Source organism: Hyla sarda, chromosome 3 (genome assembly GCF_029499605.1).
Source record: "Hyla sarda isolate aHylSar1 chromosome 3, aHylSar1.hap1, whole genome shotgun sequence".
In the NCBI taxonomy this organism is placed as follows: Eukaryota; Metazoa; Chordata; class Amphibia; order Anura; family Hylidae; genus Hyla; species Hyla sarda.
The window spans coordinates 139,557,260-139,574,295 of record NC_079191.1 but is presented as its reverse complement, the minus strand read 5'-3'; the positions used below and the strand labels follow the sequence as shown (position 1 = coordinate 139,574,295).

The following is a 17,036-nucleotide window of genomic DNA, read 5'->3' as shown; positions in this document are numbered from 1 at the left end:
CAGAAGAGAACAACCTTAACTTCAGTAGCTCATAAGTACTGAAAGGATTAAGATTTTTTTAATAGAAGTAATTTACAAATCTATTTAACTTTCTGGAGCCAGTTTAGATATTTATTTTAATAATATATAAATATATATATATATAAGTTTTTTCCTGGAATACCCCTTTAACAACATATCATGCATAATGTAAGCACAGTACCGCTTATGTTCCACAAAATAAGGAGACTGAAGACATGGCTATATTTCCAAATCATCCACTTTATAGCACAAGAAAAACACATATTGCACTCACTTAGCACCCAGTTTGGGTGTGTATAATAAATCAGGTGTTTACACTGATGCTCTAAATAAAAATATATTTTCACATGTACAACTTTATTTGGCAGGCGATCACAACAAACACGAGAAACGTAATACTGGAGGCAATATGCCTGCATGTAGGGTTCTATTATCCAACAATCATCTCTGCATTTGAAATATCGAGACTTTTTTAATGTACAGTGCACTGACAGAAATGCTATTTACCAGAATATGCCCAGTGATAAGGGGGATTTCTGCTTCACAATGGTGTCCAGCTCTCCTCTTTATGAAGCAAATAAAATCCCTACTTATATTCAACTTACCGTTTAATACATATTATCCTGGAAGAGGTCAAACGGAAAAACAAAAAAACAAAACAAAAGAGAAAAAACATTTAAACAAACAACATCAATTATTTGCAAACAATGTGCTTATATATTATTTTCCATATGTATGTATAGGACTAGAGTTCTTCAAAATCATGACCACCAGAATTCAGTGCCTCTGGGTGCATGACTCTTCCCATAAACAAGACACAGCCTAAAATAGAAGCAAAACAAGATTACAATGGATTTGTAGGACATGCCGTATTTCATTTTGCAAAATGTATCAAGCAAGAGCTGGGAAGCAGTGATAAACATGCAGAACAGCTCCAGGAAAAGAGGTTACATAACCACTGGAACAAGCCTGCATGTTCACTTCAGTGGATAGAACTCAAGCAGACAAAACAAACAAATGCAGGACAAAACTGCTCTGGAGGCGACTGGAGAAGAGCCGGAGCACAGATACCTTTACCAGGGTTGAATGAGCCATATCAAACAGCAGGAATGGCAGCAAGAGGGTGATGTTCCACACCGCTGCATGCACACTGGCAGAAGATACATGAAATGCATGAAGATAACTCACCAGTTCTGCGGTTTCTAATCAAGAAGAAGAATGGGTGGTCAAAAATCACCTGGGGGTACAGCACTGCCATCCTACTATTGGCAATCATTCCTACAGATAAATAGCAAAATGCTATCAGATGGGTCAGAAAGGGTAAAACGCACAGAATAGGCGACAGTGGAAATAATAAAAATATAACTATGCCATTTTTATGACACCTGCCCAGTAGGGGCAACTGAGCAACTTAAAGGGAATAGGTAATCAAAAAAGGAGTTACTGTTTAAATTGCCATTAGCTTTACATACAACTTATGCTCATTCAATAGTATTTACAAAACGTTTGCTGTTTACACTTAAAAATGTGTCAGCATATTTCAGCAACTAGGGGTCTCCCTTGCACTAAGTTTGCTGCTTACTGCTAGTTGTTAGGTTCAGTCTGTCTCTAGAGACACTGAGATAAAACACATGAAGTAGGGGCATGGCTATGGTTGCAGGCCTACTTCTACTACCAGCCCTAGGATAGCAGCATTCCTAGGGCTGGTAGCAGGGACAGTATGGCTGAAACCAGCCCTATGATTGCTGCTTTACTGTTTCTGTTACCAACAATTGGATTTGCCATTCTCCAGCCTTTGCTACCACCAGTAGGATTGCTGGTCTTCAATCTCTGGCATCAGTAATAGGATTGCTGCTCTCCTGCCTCTTCCATCAGTCATAGGATTGCTGCTCGGCTCAAGTTACATGGCTCTGCCTCCTCTCATCTAATGGATCTATAAACTGCCTTGAGTTTATTTTTTTAAATAAATTTTTTCTGCAAGCCAGCATTTGCCTTGGTAATCAGTTACATTACCATCTACCATCTTTGTGTACTGGATTACTCTTGCAGGCTTTTCATGATTTATGAAGTTTGCTCATTTAGTACTGTGGATCACTGTGGATTTCTTTTGGTGTAGTCATCATCCCTATAAGATCACATCTAAGACAGGTTAGTTAGAACATATAGAGAAAGGTACTGGGGTAAATCATAAATCAATTTGATGAGAGACAGGCATCCAGATGCTGGCTGGTAGCCTACTGGTCTATAGTACTGTCAGTTTTCACATATAAACTAAGAACTGATCAGCAGAGGAAAACTAATTAAATACAAATAAAGCAGTTGCAAATAATGGTACAACCAGCATCCAATCCGTAAAGGGGTACACTGCCCCTAGACATGGCTCATGTCAGGGATCTCGCCGCTGGGGACCCCCGCGATCTCTGCTGTGGCACCCCAGACATCCAGTGACTGACAATGCGGGCCGGAGGGTCGTAACATCACGGCCACGCTCCGCTCGTGACGTCACGGTCACGCCCCCTCAATGAAAGTCTATGGGAGGGGGCGTGGTGACCATCACGCCCCCTCCCATAGATTTGCATTGAGGTGGCATTGCAGTGATGTCTCGAGCAGCACGCGGCCGCAATGTCACGAGCCTCCGGCATTGAACTCGACGCTCTAAACGAATGCCAGGTGCAGCACAGAGATCGCAGGGATCCCCAGCAGCAGGACCCCCGCGATTAGACATCTTATCTCCTATCCTTTGCATAGGGGAGAAGATGTCTAGGGGTGGAGTACCCCTTTAAACAATAAAGCCCAGGGCTGGTTTTCAATTTTTCATGAAAACCTAGGTACCCTTTAAATAAAGTTTTTTTTATTTAACAAATATTTTAAAGAATTTTTGGTGATTTGTTTTTGTCTACTTTACCATCTATATCACAGTTTTTTTTCCTGGCCATTAGGCCTAATAGTTTGATACTTCCTGATCTGTAGATAAAACATTTCAGCAGTTTTCTCACTATCATCTTAGGCAGGATTACAGAGAAAGATGGCATCGGTGTATAAATAAGATTAGTTCAGGCCATTTAGAAAAGGCGATTTTCATAGCTCAACTTCTTCCACTCCCTGTGTAATGACTTCTACAAAGAGCCATTGCCACCGTTTGCCTCTTGAGAACGCTGTTGTAACAGTGAAACATGTAGAGGCTGGCAATATAGTGTGACTATTTTAGTGATCTCCAGTTATGGTTTATAAGTTATATTTAAAAATTATATTTTAGGGGTATATCAAAAGGGGTGTTTTACCCCGGGTTTACGGCCCTGGGGTTTAGTATAAATCGGAATTCTACAAAAGGTCACAGATCATGCCTAGGAAACTTTTAAATCTATTTTCTGTGTCCTGGTAGCTGCTGTAAAGCATCTCTCTAAATGCTGTTAACAGAGCAGAGCAGAAAGTCAGGCAATATGGCTGCTTTCATGATAAAAAAAAAAAAATACATTTCAGTATTTGTCTCTAATCAGTAAAAAAAAAAAATAAATCTAGATCTAGAACACATTCTATTTAAAAGTTCTTTGAATCTCCTTGAGTGTTGTTGAAAGTCATAAAATGCTGTGGGCAAACAGAAGACAACGTTCCAATTGCCCCAAAAATAAAACCTTGCCTATTAAAGAAAATCCAATAAATGTGTATCCTATTGATTTAAAAAGGGTACTCCGGTGGAAAACTATTTTTTCAAATCAACTGGTGCCAGAAAGTTAAACAGATTTATATACTACTTCTATTTAAAAATCGTAATCCCTCCAGTACTTATCAGCTGCTGCATGCTCCACAGGAAGTTCTTTTCTTTCTGAATTTCAGGAACTGTCCAGAGCAGGAGCAAATCCACAGAGCAAACCTCTACTTCACCGGACAGTTCCTGATATGGGCAAAGGTGTCAGGAGAGAGCACTGGAGCATACAGAAGCTAATACATATTGAAAGGATTAAGATTTCTAAATATAAGTAATTTACAAATATATTTAACTTTCTGCCACCAGTTGATTTATAAAAAATAAAAATAAATTGTTTTCCACTGGAGTACCCTTTTAAATCTCCCTCCTTCAGAATGCCCATGCAATTTTAAAACAAAGCATAGTACAATAAAACCATGAGTAGAATGTACTACACAAAATGTCATCCCACGTAGTTATAACCATGATGGTATACTATACCAGAGGCCGCAGCACCTTCAGATCCCTCTTCATTAATCTCAAGATAAGACTTGTGAACTGCTTTATCAACGTAAAGATCCTTGTTTTCTGAAAACAATAGAGATTGGATACAAGAATAAATAGTTACATTCAGATATGACGCAAACATGGACAATGAATGGTAAACTTAAAAAAAAATAAAAAAAAAAGATCGACCACAGAAGAGGGAACATCTGTTTTTAGCAATAAATGAAGGTGTGCGACTCTAGGCAACCATTCTAGCATTGCGCAGGAAGAGCTCAACAGCTTTTCATGGCCCCCGGCTTATTTCCTCTAAAGCAGGACACTGAGAAGGAGCATCTGGCCATTTCATGCAGATGATCAGGCTGACCATGTCACCACTCTTTACAGGGAGCGAGGCAATCGTGTGCTAGAGAGGGCAAACCAGAAAAAAAAATAAAACCTCTGCATAAAGGAAACGGCGAAGATCCTGGGAATGGAAGATTTCTTCTAGCTCTGCTGATAAAGGACATTTCTGTCTGGGATTACACTTCAGCACTTGTTATGTTTGACTATACAAAAAAGGCTTTAGGCTGGGTTTACACCAGTTGTTTTCCTTTCCTCTGCTTCGTCATAGGTGCAGTACAAAGAAAATAATGGCGGTGCCAAAAAACTAGTAGGGAAGACACAGACATCCAGCAGACACCATTGAATTTAATGGGGTCCATTTGGTTTCCATCATGGTGTCTGGCAGTTTACAGGACAAGATAGTGCATGCTGCATATTTTCTCTGATGTTTTTGATAAATTCTGAAATGAAGACTCCTATCGAAAACCTCTTGCACAAGTGTGGACTGAGCCTTAGGGTCTATTCACACGGCGGAATTCCACCTCAAATTAAAGCCCATAGATTTCTATGGGATTCCGCACATCCATTCACACTTCTGAAATTCCGCTCCCACCTGGTGCAAAGGCAGCTAACTCAAGCACAGGTAAAGAGAAGTACAGCACATGTAGTACCTCCCAGTACTGTAGGGAGGCGCTACTATACAGCCAGTCAGTGCGTGCACTTCAGTAATACAGGGGTTTTACCAGTAAAATGTCCATTCTGATTGGTCAGTTCTTCCAGACATTGACACGTTTCACAGATCTGGACTGTCTGTAGCATTGTATGTTGAGTCTGGTTTCAAGTTACAATGGTCCAGAAAAGACCATTGTATGTTAAAAATACTGGCAGAAGGGGGGTGTGGCAAGGCGCCGACGGTGATGGCCACCTGTGAGGCCTTCTACAGGCTTTCTTAGGGTATGTACACACTACGGATTTGTAGCTGAATCTCCACTCTCAGAGTTCAGCAAGCGGAGATCCAGCCTGGCAGCCAGCGGCGGTAGGACAGCGCAGCATGTTTTTTCTTTGCGCAGAAAAATTTCAGCGGCAGAATTGTCCGCCGCTGAAATTTCGCAGTGTGAACGGGTCTCGCGTAAGACTCACACAGATGCTAATGTTCACTGTGTGGAATTCCGCTCACGGAATTCTGCAGTGTGAACATACCCATAAGCTATAACAGCCCAGCAGTACACGGGGAGAACCTCCCGCAGGATTCCCCGACACTCCTCTACCCTCCGGCCTCACCTGGGGGTATCCAGTGCTATTTATGGCCCCTCTCTTCACAGGCCGCAGGAGGCCCACCCGCCATTGCAGGCCCAGCAGCCAGACTTCTTTACCACTCCATGGGCTCCTCCTCCTCCCCTGGTGGGGATCACTTAGCTGTCGCTCTGCAGTGTCCCCCAGCATCTGAAGGCAGATTCTCCCGGAGGTCTTCCCCTGCAGAAGTGCACCGCTGCGCTCTGCAACAGCTGCCTCCCACAGATTCATACCCTGCCGGATCAGGTGAGTCAGCAGCGGCACGGACAGACCGGTGGGTGCAAGATCTTGCCGAAAAACACCCGGCTGTCCATGTCTCCTGCATGTCCAGAGGGCTTCTTAGCGCTGGTAAGCCCTCCCTGTGCTCTACCATCTCCAGCAGAATTGGGACCCCTTGCTCAGGGATCCCAGGTCCCTCAGCCGCCATCTTGGGCCTCAGTGGTGCAGGGACTGCCATCTCCCTCACCTCCAGCACAGGAGCCTCACGCCTAGTCTCCTGCCCTGCAGTCTGTAGTTTCTATCCCTGAATCCCCCACATCTGCTGTGCACTGGTCCTCTACCTCTGGCTCCCCTGCTCCTTTACCCATAGAGTATCCTCTGACCTGTCCACCTCCGCTGACTTCCCTCTCCTAGCTGAATGTGGGGGCCCCTCACTTTACATAACAGGGGGCCCGGCACCCTCTTCTGCTGCCCCTGCTAAACCACCCCCTGCAGGTGGCACTACTTCCTGGGACGTTCTTTCTGATGTTGGACTGGACTGGTCGAGTGTCCCGCATCGGCTGGTGATAGGCTGAAGCGCCGTTTGACGTGCCGGGCTAACAGGAAGTAAGAAGAATACAGCCCGGGGACCGAACACCTGTACCGGAACTCCGGGGGCTCGTTGGCAGGTACGAGAAAGTGTGTTTTCTTTTATTTTGCAGCCCGGACGGGATAAAAGGAAAAAAGTGCGCGCTGGAGTACTCCTTTAAGATGACGATCCTCCCTAAGCTACTTTTTCTTTGAAACACTGCCAGTGCGCGCCCCTCTGCTCTCCATTCATTTCAATCTGCTCTCTTTTGCTTTATTTGGGATGGTAAGAGACATCGTTTGCCTATGACTGCGATGATGGCCAGTAGGTCTATGGGTGGGTTGTCTGTTCCAAATGTGGTTAAATAATATTGGGTTGCCCATTTGCGACATCTAGCTACGTGGGCTACCTATTACGCTTCTAGCTGATGGATGGAGCTCGAGAAGTAGTGGTTAGCCCCCATTCACCCTAACTCCTTTCTCTGGAGTCCTTCTTCTGCTTATATTTCTTTAGGTCCTCTGTTGGGACCTATGTCCTTTTCTCGCTATGTATGGAACTATTGCTCTAGGACATTCTGGCTTTTTTCCTCGGCTTCTCCTTTAAAATGTTTTCTTTATCACCCTGACTTTCCCTCTGGCTTAACTACCGGTATGGTTAAGGAATGGGGCTCTAGGGGTCTTTTCTGTTGGGCGGATATAATTGATCCCCACTCGCGCTCTCTATTGCCCTTTGAACAGTTGGTTTCCCGGTATGGTCTCCCCCCCACCCCCCCCCCGCTCCAAACGGCTCCATTACTTGCAGCTTAGTCACTCTATGTCCTCTAAGCTGGGGTCTACTCTAGCTTGCCTTCCCACGGAGTTCGAACAACTATGCTGCTCTGGCCTGCAGGTGAGTGGGCTTCTTTCCGATGTTTATTCTGTTCTCAACGCTCCTACTGATGGGGGTACCCCTTCTCATCATTACTTGGGCCGTTGGGAGGAGGTTTTGAACACCACCATCACCCTTCCTCGGTGGAAGATCATTTGGGAATGAGATTCCAAGGCTTCTATATGTACAGCATAAAAAAAAAATCAAATTGAAGATGTTGATGGGCTGGTATCATATTGCATGAATTGTTGAATAAACCTAATATTCCGCCTCAGTGCTGGTGTTGTGGAGTGGGCCTTGGGACTGTCTTTCAAAATTTTTTGGTCTTGTCCACTTATTGTGGATCACTGGAGGTCGGTGAGATGTCCGATTCACAATGTTTTGGGGGTCTCTGTTCCCTTGGACCCGTTAGTTTTCTTGCTTCATCTCTTCCATAGAGCCCTGTCCAAAAGACCGTTTAAGCTATTTATGCATATTGTGCTTGCAGCCAAGACCCTCAAAGCTAAATGTTGGAAACACTCTCTCCCTCCTTCTGAAGCGGATCTTTTTGCCCAAGTGCGGAAAAGAAGATCCCTCGAATCCCTCACCGCATCTCTGACTAACTCTATGCCTCTTTTTCTCTCCGTGTGGATGCCATGGGATAGATTTAAAGAGAAAAAAAATAATAATTCACAGCAACCAAAAATATTGTTAGTGTAAAAAGAAGAGAAATTACTTAAAAAAACACTAAGATTTAACCTTTATTAGACCATTTAAAGAGGAACCAGCAAAGGTCCTCAAAACAATCAAAAATGTACACTATACCAATAACCCAGAAACCACAATGGGGGTCCAGGCCACAATAGTTAAACCTCAAATAGAAAATTAGATTACTCTGACAGTCACAAGGATAATATAGGAGTATAGATAGTGATATTGATGACTCCTATCTAAGGGTGGGGTAAAGGTAAAGGAGAAAAGAGGGGGAGGACCTACAAGGGTAGAATTGGCCCACGTGATGCAGGTTGCCACTACCTAACAGTCTCCTTAGTACTCCCTCTCACTACACCTAACCCAAGGCGGAGTTGATGCCCTGATAAGGGCGGCCCTCCGGAACCTAGTCTGTGCTGAACCTATATACCCTATAACAAGGGAAAAGATAGATTTACTGATGGACAACCTCCCTGAATTTTTTGATCCTCTCTTTTTCCACTTCTCTTCCCTCCCTATCCCCTTCTCTCTCTCCCCCCCCCCTTTATTTTGTTTTGTTTGGTGTTGTCTTGTCTTTTGTTCTTATGTCTTGTGGTCAATGTTTTTTTTCCTTTTGCTGGTTGCCTCCTGGGCTTTTTTCGCCCGCATATCTACATGCCTTATAGTATTGGTTATTTTGTGTCCCCCCTCCCTCCCCCATCTTGATATCAAGTTATTGTGTCTGCCTTTTTAGTAAGGGGGCAAGTGGTGTGGGGATTATCCTATATTTTGCTCTGAACCATGGTATACTACGATTCTGCTTCTTGATGTGTATTGTGACCTGTACTGTTCTCTTGGACATTGTCCTTGTTTGCCATATGTGTTGGTGTACTTTCACACCTTTTTATATTGTACCAAAAATGTATAAAATGTTTCAACAAAAATTTACAGTTGAAAAAAAAATACTGGCAGAAAAAAAAAAGGAACAGAAAAGATGCTACAAAAGAGGTGCAAAATGTAGTCACTGGTTTTAGGAAGATCTAGTGCCTCTTAAGAGGTAGGTTGATTTTATTTCATTTTTTATTTATTTCTATTTTTATAGCCAGTCCTCATATCTGCAATGAATATAAAGAATGCAGCTTATCTGGAGTCTGGGAAGCTGGATGTCCACTTTAATTAACAAGCCAATGTAATAGAGCTGTAATAGAATACGTCCATGTATGATGAACTCCTCCTTTAATGACTAGTAGCAATAAAAAGCCTAGCAAGGTCTGCGCATATTGCACATTCACAAAAGCCTTTATCAGTCCCTCTATGAGCAGTGGATACGTTAACCCAAATTAATATTACCAGCCTTGCTTTGCCTATATTCATAAAGCTGAAATATTTAATTGTATATGCAGAGAATCCTCCCTGCAACATGTGGGAAGTGAAAAGCCTGTGTTCGGATTACCCCAATGCATTTTTAATGGACTGCCTGTGTGATATAATAAATAAAAAAGATAAATATGAGCAATAAAGTATGCTGACAGCCAGAGCTGGAAACTGGAAGCTACAAATACTGCAGCGGTATCATACCGGATATTGCAGACAGATCAGCTTGTCTACTGAATATCTCTACGATGCCAAGCCTTGACAAAACATCCTTCAGATCAACCGTTTCTTCCACTTTGAACCTATAAAACAGGTTATTTGAGATTAAAGCAGCTTTTCAGAATAAAAAGGTTTGTATTGTGCTAGAGATGACTGGAACAACATCAGGAAATTGAACGCAATGGAGCCTCGACGGGATCTGAATAATCTTATCTATACAACATAGCCATAAAATGCCTTTCAAGCCTTATGAACTACACGACAAGTCAAATTACGCTTTACAGTGGACTTGCCATCTCCTCCCTGGTTATATTTTATTTGCTTTATTATGCCTCATTGTGCTCAGAGAAAAAAAGGAAAGAAGCTGGGGGTTCTCTCCTATTCACCAAAAGATTGGAATCCTTAGGATCCTTGGCAGAAGCCTCCACATGAAGTCTATGTAGAGGATAGCTGCACACCTGTGGATATGTACAGTAAACAGGGTTCCCTTGGAAATCTTTAGGTTTGCTTTAAACATTTTGTTCCGAACGCTGGGTGTGAGTGGCGGGGGATGGGACGTCACAGCAACGCCACCTCAATGCAAGTCTATGGCAGGGGGTGCCACGATCCCTCCCATTGACATGCATTGAGGGGGCGTGGCTTGCCAACACGAGTGGCTTGGGTGTGACGTCACGGCCCCAGTCACTCACACCCAGTGGGGGGGACCCCCGTGATCAGACATCTTATAAGCTGTCTAGGGGCAAGTACCCCTTTAATGTACTTTATAGTTAATCAAATAAAATCTATTTAACCCCTTAAAGACACAGCCTATTTTGGCACAGCTAATAAAAAAAAAAATTCATATTTAGTTTTTTTCTCTCAACATTTAAGAACCATAACTCTTATTTTTCCCCCATCTACAGACCCATATGATAGCTTGTTTCTTTGCGCAACCAATTTTACTTTTAATGACGCCTTATTTCACCATCAAATGCATGGCGCACACCTTTGTTTTACACATTGCACTTTATGGTAAAAATTATACTTTATTCTATTGGGTCAATTTGAGAAAAACAATACTCCATTTATATAGTTTTTCTTTATAATACTATACTACTATAAAAAAATAAGTGTAATTTTTTTTTTTTTTTTTTGTTTTAACAAAAGCAGTATGCTTAAAATTGCACTATTCTGACCCTGTAATCTGTAGCTTTTATCAGTATAATTTTTTTATGGGTATTTTTTAAATTATTATTTAATGTTTACGCTATTTATTCTGCAGGATTAAATCTAACATAACATATTTAAATAGTTTGACAATTCTACACGCAGCAATACCAAATGTTTATTTATTTTGTTTTGTAAAATAGGAACAAGGAGGTTAATTAAAATTTTTATTAGGAAAGGAGCTTTTATACAATTTTAAAAACATTTCTTTATTTTACACTTTTTCATAGGTGACTTATATGCAATAATTAGTATTAGCATAGCATGGTACAGTGTTATTAGCACTCTACTGATACAGTGGGGGTCCGATGTTCAGAAGGAACATACCAGCAACTGTCTTTACTACCTTTAAACGTTGTGGTAGCCATTCGTCACAGCATCTAAAGGGTTACTGCTTTCTTCTGATACTTTCATATGTATAAACTCCGGCAAATGCAATCATTTTTTTACCTTTTTCAATTTTAAAAAAGCATGAAAAAAATAAATAAATACTTATGCTGTGGGTTTTTAAACAAGCTGTAAGTTACCTCAAGGTCCTATCAATTTACCTATAGCCACACATGTTGCTATAACTTTGACTTTACTCCGGTGAAAAACTTTTTTTTTTTCTTTCTTTTAAATCATCTGGTGCCAGAAAGTTAAACAGATGTGTAAATTACTTCTATTAAAAAAATCTTAATCCTTCCAGTACTTATTGGCTGCTGAATACTGCAGAGGAAATTATTTTCTTTTTGGAACACAGTGCTCTCTGCTGACATCACAAGCACAGTGCTCTCTGCTGACATCTCTTTCCATTTTAGGAACTGTCCAGAGTAGCATATGTTTGCTATGGGGATTTTCTACTACTCTAGGCAGTTCTTAAAATGGACAGAGATGTCTCCTTTGTAATATTTAGCAGCTAATAAGTACTGGAAGGATTAAGATTTTTTTTAATATAAAAAGTCATTTACAAATTTGTTTAACTTTCTGGCACCAGATGATTTAAACAAAAGTTTTCAACCTGAGTACCCCTTTAAAACAGCTTAAAAGTATTTAAAGGGGTACTCAGGTGGAAAAAAAAAAGTTTTCAAATCAACCGGTGCCTGAAATGTATACAGATTTGTAAATTACTTCTATATAAACATCTTAATGCTTCCAGTACTAATCAGCTGCTGTATGCTCCAGAGGAAGATGTTCAGTTCTTGCCAGTCTAACCACAGTGCTCTCTGCTGTCCTTGTCAGGAAAATTCCAGAGCACAAGCAAATCCCCATAGCAAACCTCTCCTGCTCTGGACCGTTCATGACAACGGACAGAGGTGTCAGCAGAGAGCACTGTGGTCAGAAAGAAAGAAATGAACATCGTCCTCTAGAGCATACAGCAGCTGGTAAGTACTGGAGAGATTAAACATTTTAAATAGAAATAATTTACAAATATGTTTAACTTTCTGGTACCAGTTGATTTGAAAACATTTTTGTTTTCCACTGCAGTAACCCTTTAAAGGTCTTGTTTCTTCTTTTGCATCCTATTGTAAAAAAAAAAGTATTGCATCTTGGAATCCTGATATCAAAACATACAGGTACCACTATACCAGCACCTAGGCCAGTGTTTTCCAAACAGTGTGTCTCCAGTTGCAAAACTACCAACTCCCCCATTGGCTGTCCGGGCATGCTGGGAGTTGTAATTTTGCAACATCTAGAAGCACACTGTTTAGAAAACACAGACCTGGTCCACTGTTCTTCTTAGGCACCAATACAGACAAATGCGTCTGCTGCTTTTTATTGTGCAGAACGTGAATGGGTCATAAAAATCGATTTTGAAAATCCACATCGGTAAGTCATTTCCACTTTAATCCACACATTCAGCAAAAATAGTTATTTTAAAGTTAGAGAAATTGGTTTTCTCTTAATGTCTGGCTGACAAGGATTAAGCGAAACAGAATTTATCACTCTTGTGCTGAGGCTTTTCATTCTCGGTGGACATTATCTGTATTCTGCACTTCATAGTTTGCCTCCTCTAGTCAGTAGATATAAATATTTATAACTGTTTATTTAGTGCTTTGATAAAATTCCATGCCGCTTCTGCATTTTAAGTCAGGAGGCAACACTGAGAAAGCCAGCAGTTAATCTCACAAAGCTAAGTAGGGAAATTACAGAATCACTCCATCAAATTTCAATCTTACTAAACTACAGTATCCCATATATCACAATGAAATAAAACCAAAACCGAGATGAACAGTTTTTTTCCTACAGGAACAGAATTGATTTCCGACGTATTTATTCAGATATTGTTGTAAATTAGTTTCACTACAGAAGCCCCGATCAGAGAGGAAATATGAATTAGGCAACGTCAAGTATGGAGGACCATCAAAATGATTTACTAGGTCTTATCTGCTGTGCGGAGACAGGATAGCGATATATTGGCGAGAAGTATTAAGTCATCCATACCGGAGGCAATATGTAGTACAAATATTGTATAGAATAACAACTGAGTTATAACTTTACTTCCGTTAATTAATTTTAGACAACCTTCTTTCTCTCAACCAAAATGTATAATAGGACGTCTTTAGGATCCTTGCCCAGAATAATCCGTGCCAAACTTGGCTATAGGGAAGCCACATATTACTCATAAACCTATTATTCACACAAAAACCTATTTTAGAAACCCCATATAAAGACTTCCAGAATTTCTGCTCACAATATTTTGACAGACTATCCTCAGGATAGATAAGTGGATACCAAGTGGATACTAAATTGTGGTCACTTCTAGTGTGTGTGTTGCCATGGAGTGTAAATAAACTTAGGAATCAGTGCAACTGATGTGTTTATACCGATTCCCATGATGGATCCTTGGTCTGGTGACATTTGCATACTACTCTGAAGAGCAACCGTCACCAGAATTTACCCCCTTAAACTATGCCCTGTATGTGAAAGTCACTTAGTAGTGTAATGCAGACAATCCTTTGACTGCTTTACATGTGCCTTTAGCATCCTAAAAAACACGGAGTCAGCAATGCTCTGGGGCCGCCACACCTATCTCCTTGATTAACACACAGGTCCTCTCCTATGGTGTACAGCAAGATTCTCTAAATTCTCTGTCCGTTGAGCCACACACGAGTTAGGAGGCACTGGGAGCAAGTGTTCGCTAAGATACCTTGCTGCGTGCCAGAGAATATATGCTTGCACATACAGGGCATAGTTTTAGAGTAGGGTCACACATAGCGCATCTACAGCATATTTGACGTTGTGGATGCACTACTGGCCGTCTCTAAAATGAGGCTCCTGCATTGCCTGTGTGTCCTGCGTTGTCTGCTTGTAGCAGCAATCTGCCGCTACAAGCAGGCACACAGGGATATGAGAGTCACGCAGGCACATGCAGTATACTCACAGACATTGCAGCCACTCTTGGGCTGGCTCAGGGAGCGACCAGCATGCCTGGGTGTCTGCTCGTAGCAGCGGATTGCTTCTACAAGCATACAACACAGGACATACAGGCAATGTAGAAGGCTCACTTTAGGGATGGTCAGTAGTGCATCGTTTCTACTATGGTGCAATAAATTTTAGACTTTCAGCCTTGCTTGAAAATCGGACCTCTGGAGTTGTGCTGTTATACACAATTTGTTTGCAATTGCATCTCCAGTTTTGGTATGCTAGAGTAAACCTATAGATATGGCAGACTGGACTCTTTCCATGCAACTCATTCTATTCTCATCTCTAAGTCCTAAAGTAGAACTAAAAGATATGAGCATCATGTTTAACCTCCATAAGAAATTCCTAGCATATCATACCTGCTAAATTGTACATATTGTGCATACATTTAGTATCATTATGTTGCCTTACCTTGGAAGATAAACTTCAACTTTTTGCTTTTTGACAGAATTTGCCCACTCATCAATCAGTGAAGCTTTAACAAGAGGCTCAAGAGTTGCCAAAGGGACCTCCTGTCTGGACAACAAGAGCATAAGACTGAGTTCATCGCCTTCATATGGCATTTCTAGGACTTGATAAACCCCACCGGCTTCATTAGATCCATCAGTAAACTCTCCTGCAAACACAAGTAGGAAACAGGAAAATTAGATTGCAGAGTCAGCAGAACATTGAAATCTACAATCTGCTCATCAGGGGTCAAAAAGGTGTCTTCTACAGGTAACCACTATGAAGATCTCAGAACTTGCATCACGCTCAAGAGGATGTTTGGGAAATGCACTCCAAGGAGAGCCCTGTCACTGCAACTCACCAAGAAACCCGAAAATTCTCAACTCCAGACATGTGAACTCCAAATCGGAAAACACTGTAAGCTCCACAAACACCTTTGTTGTTAATAGGTGTGGCTAGAGGTCCTTTTGAGCTGGGAGCCATGCAGAGTATACTGATCCCAAAACTTTTAAATATTTTCAGGGGTTTTATTTATTAATGTTTTGCTTTGGGTAACCCCTCCATAGTTTAACCTCGGTTGTATGTAAATCGTTTGAGGGTTTTCTAAGAGATGCTATTTTGGAGTATCTTTATAAAAATAAATGTATGACCTCAAATCAGCATGGGTTTATGAGGGATCGGTCCTGTCAAACTATCCTTATCAGCTTTTATGAGGAGGTGAGCACAAGACTGGACTTGGGGGAAATCGCTGGACATTGTATATGTGGTTTTTCCTAAGCATCTGATACAGTGCCACATAAAATATTGGTACATAAAATGAGAACAAATGGGCTGGGGGAAAATGTGTGTAAGTGAGTAAGTAACTGGCTCAGTGATAGGAAACAGAGGGTGGTTATTAATGGTACTTATTCTGATTGGTTGACTGTTACTAGTGGGGTACCGCAGGGGTCCGTCTTGGGTCCTGTCCTATTTAATATATTCATTATTGACTTTGTAGAGGGGTTGAATAGTAAAGTAGCAATATTTGCAGATGACGCTAAACTATGTAAAGTGGTCAACACAATAGAGGACAGTGCACGGTTACAAATGGATCTGGATAGGTTGGAGGTTTGGGCTGGGAAGTGGCAGATGAGGTTCAACACTGATAAATGTAACGTTATGCACATGGGGAGGAAAAATCCGGGCTGGGATTATGTATTAAATGGGAGCACACTTGGGTCTCATTAGGGTTATAGGTTGAACTTGATGGACTCTGGTCTTTTTTCAACCTTATGAACTATGTTACTAGAAGGATTAATTTAAATTAGGCTGATACAAAACTACTTCCTGGTGGTACTCCGAGCGATTAACTGTATTCTGTGGGGAAACCTGGTAATTTCTTATTTGCGCCATCACATGGACAATTAAGCATTACTGACTGCACATTTAAATTAAAAAGGAGAAGTATTGTGGAATACTCTATATAACTGTCTGGGAGAGCCGTAGATTGCCGAACGGCTCTCCCATAGAACTATATGGAGGGGGCATGACGGCGACTGCTTCTGGTGGGGGTCATGACAAGCCGCTTTGAAGGAGAGCTGGGGCTCCAATCAGGAGATCGCAGGGGGCCCCAGCGCTCGGACCCCCCCACGATCTAAAACATATCCCCTATCCAGCAGACAGGGGATAAGTTTTTTTCCACAATACTTTTCCATTAAGGAGTTGTCTGCATTATGTAGGTCAAATATTCCGTGTGAGTGGCACAGTGAGAAAGTTCCTGAACAGAGTGGGTTGCTGCCCAAAGTTAAACAATAACATTTACCAATGTACTTTCATTCTGGATACTACACCAATGTCATAATTCCTAATCCCATCTCACAGTCCCAGAACCGTCACTTCCACATTTGTTCTGACAAAAGCAAAAATCTTCCATCCCGCTGTATGATAAGCTTAAATGGGGCTGGCTGTTTGGCTCAGTTCATCACCTAAGCAGTCCCCTTCTCTGTCATGGCTAATAAAGAGGCAGAGAAGTGGGCTGGCTGAGCTAATAAACCAAGCCAAACAGCCAGTCCTCTACAAGGACTTCACGTTTTATAGATTTACAAATTTGGTAACAACCAAATTTGAAAAAAAAAAACTGCACATCTTTGAAGGGCACTGAAATTCTGGAATTTGCAGCTGCGCATCAGCCCATAAGTGGACCCAAACAGGTGGGTGCAAGGATGGATGAGATATAGCAGCAGGACCAGGCAAAAA

At 41.6% G+C, this 17,036-nt stretch overlaps 1 protein-coding gene across 2 annotated transcripts in view; it reads right to left on the bottom strand.

Annotated features, from left to right (window-relative positions):
- Positions 1–241: 241 nt before the first annotated feature.
- SERPINI1 (serpin family I member 1) overlaps positions 242–17,036 on the bottom strand; it is a 55,355-nt gene continuing 38,560 nt past the window's right edge. For both annotated transcript variants that reach the window (XM_056565104.1, XM_056565105.1), the window contains exons 5-9: positions 14,766–14,970; positions 9,729–9,826; positions 4,208–4,294; positions 1,210–1,299; positions 242–843 (exon numbers count right to left, since the gene is read on the bottom strand). In XM_056565104.1, the coding sequence (XP_056421079.1) occupies positions 767–843; positions 1,210–1,299; positions 4,208–4,294; positions 9,729–9,826; positions 14,766–14,970 (557 nt within the window). In that variant the 3' untranslated portion in view covers positions 242–766. The remainder of the gene's footprint in view (positions 844–1,209; positions 1,300–4,207; positions 4,295–9,728; positions 9,827–14,765; positions 14,971–17,036) is intronic.